Below are 2,528 nucleotides of genomic sequence, written 5' to 3'. Positions count from 1 at the left end.
CTTCAAGGTGGACATAGCTGTGTTCTCTAAGTGAACATCAAAAGCATCCCTGCACGACCTAGTTCGGCTACATCGAACAGTTGGGCCGACACAATGTCAAGGCCTGGGAACGGTGCACCCGTTGCCCCCGGCAGTGGTGCTCACACCTCAGGGTACTATCTAAACCTTCTATGGTTTATCTTTCTATATATGTTGGTGGAATTAACATGAACCCAAGCACATATTATGTTATCACAGGATCACTACTTCTGTCATGATTAAAATGTTAATTCTTTGAATTAAAATATACCATAAAATGGGTAGTTTTCTAACAATAACAACTCGTACCAACATACAGTACATGCATTTAGATATATAGGAGAACATACAACAGTTACTTAAACACTGCGATGAGAAAAACTCAAATACTACAAACGAACTAATATTAAGGGTACGATAGCAAAGAAGAAAAAAAAATACTACAGCACATAGCAGGAATATTAGGATACAACAACGCTGATGGGCCAATCAAAGATCCAGTTGATGGGGATGAGCGTGGGCTTCTTTTTTGCTTTGACCGCCCTATCGTGGGCCTTCTCCTCCATCCGCTTGATCTTGTGGGGCAGCGCCCCCAGGTAATCCTGCGCGCGCCTCCCGTCGCTGGAGAGCCCCGCCATGAGCTCCCCCACGCGCCACTGCCGCATAAGGTGCTCGAGGATGCAGCGGTAGTCGGACAGCGTGTACGTCCCGGCCTTCTCGGCGATGGCGATGGCGATGAAGCGAGCGTACAAGTGGCCGCTGCTGTGGCAGCCGTCGTTGATGAAGGCGGTCGGCATGTCGATTCGGCGCCGCATCATGTACGCCATGGCGCGCACGGCAGCGTCCGGGTCGGCCTCGAAGAGCTTCCCCATGATGCGGGTGTAGGCCGCCTCGTGCCGCTTCTCGTCGGCCGCGACGGTGCCGCAGATGCGAGCGAGCGCGGCGTCCCCGGCCCCGCGGGCTCCCACGAGGCGCGCCGTGTTGCCGTGCGCGATCGCGGTGGCGCGCTCCTTGAAGGCAACGTAGACGAAGCCGTGGAACGGGCTGGCCGGCGCGTGCACGGTCATCCCGTCGCGGATGAGGCGCTGCACGGTGCGCTCCACCTCGCGCATGTCGAAGCGGCCGGAGAGGTGCATGTAGCGGTTGAGCACGTCGCCGTGGCGGTTCTCCTCGGCCGACCAGCCGCGGATCCAGCGCGCCCACGCCGTGTCGTCGGCGCCCGTGGCGTCCCGCACGACCTCGAAGCGATTCAGCCCGCTCGGGTACGTGGGCAGCGCCTCCTCCGTGACCATGTTGGCCACGAGGCACACGAGGAGCTCGTCGGGCACACCCGCAGCCCGCTCGCGGAGCTCAAGGCACGCGGCGTGGAAGCCGTCGCTGCCCAGTGCCGCGGGGTCCGGCAGCAGCTCGGACGGCTGCCAGGACGCCTCCACCGGCTTGAGCAGCGGCAGCACGTGCTCCTCCACCCACGGCTCAATCTCGCTCAGCACCTCCAGCCTCTCCGGCGCCAGGTAGCTCCGCCATTCCTCCTCCCGTCCACGATGTCCTTCTTCTTCTCTTGCCGGCGGCGTCCGGCGGTAGTCTCCCTACTCGCTGTACATGTAGCCGTACTCCTGCACCTCCTGCACTCACGACAACTCAACTTGTATGCATATATATAAAATCACGCAACACAGCTCGATCGTCAAGATTAGTTAATATAGTCACGCGACATTAATTAGATAGTGAATTTGTGCCCATAACACATTTAACCGCGCTACTGATCGATATGAGACAATGCACGTACCAGCTGCCGCGGTTAATTACTAGGACGCCATTGCAAGTAACAGCAGCACCTGCTGCTTTTGTTGGTGGCCTCTTATTTGTACCAGCAGGAACATTTGGTTTAAACGACGGGTAGCCACCACACCTGAACAAGGTTGTTGCTGCCAAGGCCATGGCCATGGTGTGTTAAAGCGGCTCGCAGTCGTCGAGTGTTGTGTGGCTGCTCCGATCCATATCGCGGGGCGCGACGTCCTTATAGAACCCGAGCTGGGACGTACGGTGCGTGAGATAGGAAATTACAGTTACTATCGCGCAGTCGTTTGGTTGGAGTAAATGACATGGAGTTATTATTAGTCTCCGGTGGGGATCAGTCTCATTCATGTTATAACTGTACCGGCAGCAGTCATAGGCAGTTATGATACATTGGGAGCTCGTTACAATACAATATCCTAGTGTACCACCCCGACACCGTCCTTCGCCGTCTCACATGGTTCTCATCAGTCAATGAATGCAAGTAAGTTCCGGATATTTTTTTGGTGCGCGTAAACAAAGACCACTGTAGCAGCATTTCCTTCGTATGATTCTGCTCGTTGTAGGTTTGACGATGTATACAAATCATTGTAGCTGCATTTGCTTGTGCAGTTAAGAGTAAAGTCCGTTTTACCCTCTAAACTTGTGACTGAGTTTAAAACACGCATTGAACTTCAAAACCAGACAACAACACCCCCCCTCTAACATTACAAAAT

The 2,528-nt window shown here is 54.6% G+C and overlaps 1 protein-coding gene across 1 annotated transcript; it reads right to left on the bottom strand.

Moving 5' to 3' along the window:
* Nucleotides 1-303: 303 nt before the first annotated feature.
* LOC120647970 (acyl-[acyl-carrier-protein] desaturase 6, chloroplastic-like) lies at nt 304-1,962 on the bottom strand. The gene is made up of 2 exons (XM_039924764.1): nt 1,825-1,962; nt 304-1,604 (listed from the first exon to the last, which is right to left on the bottom strand). Exons 1-2 carry the CDS (start codon nt 1,960-1,962, stop codon nt 480-482), a joined length of 1,263 nt encoding a protein of 420 aa, XP_039780698.1. The 3' UTR covers nt 304-479.
* Nucleotides 1,963-2,528: the final 566 nt, after the last annotated feature.

The sequence above is a fragment of the Panicum virgatum genome, chromosome 9K (genome assembly GCF_016808335.1).
Source record: "Panicum virgatum strain AP13 chromosome 9K, P.virgatum_v5, whole genome shotgun sequence".
Classification (NCBI taxonomy): domain Eukaryota; kingdom Viridiplantae; phylum Streptophyta; class Magnoliopsida; order Poales; family Poaceae; genus Panicum; species Panicum virgatum.
The sequence above is the reverse complement of the archived record's forward strand: the minus strand, read 5'-3'. Positions and strand labels throughout refer to the sequence as shown.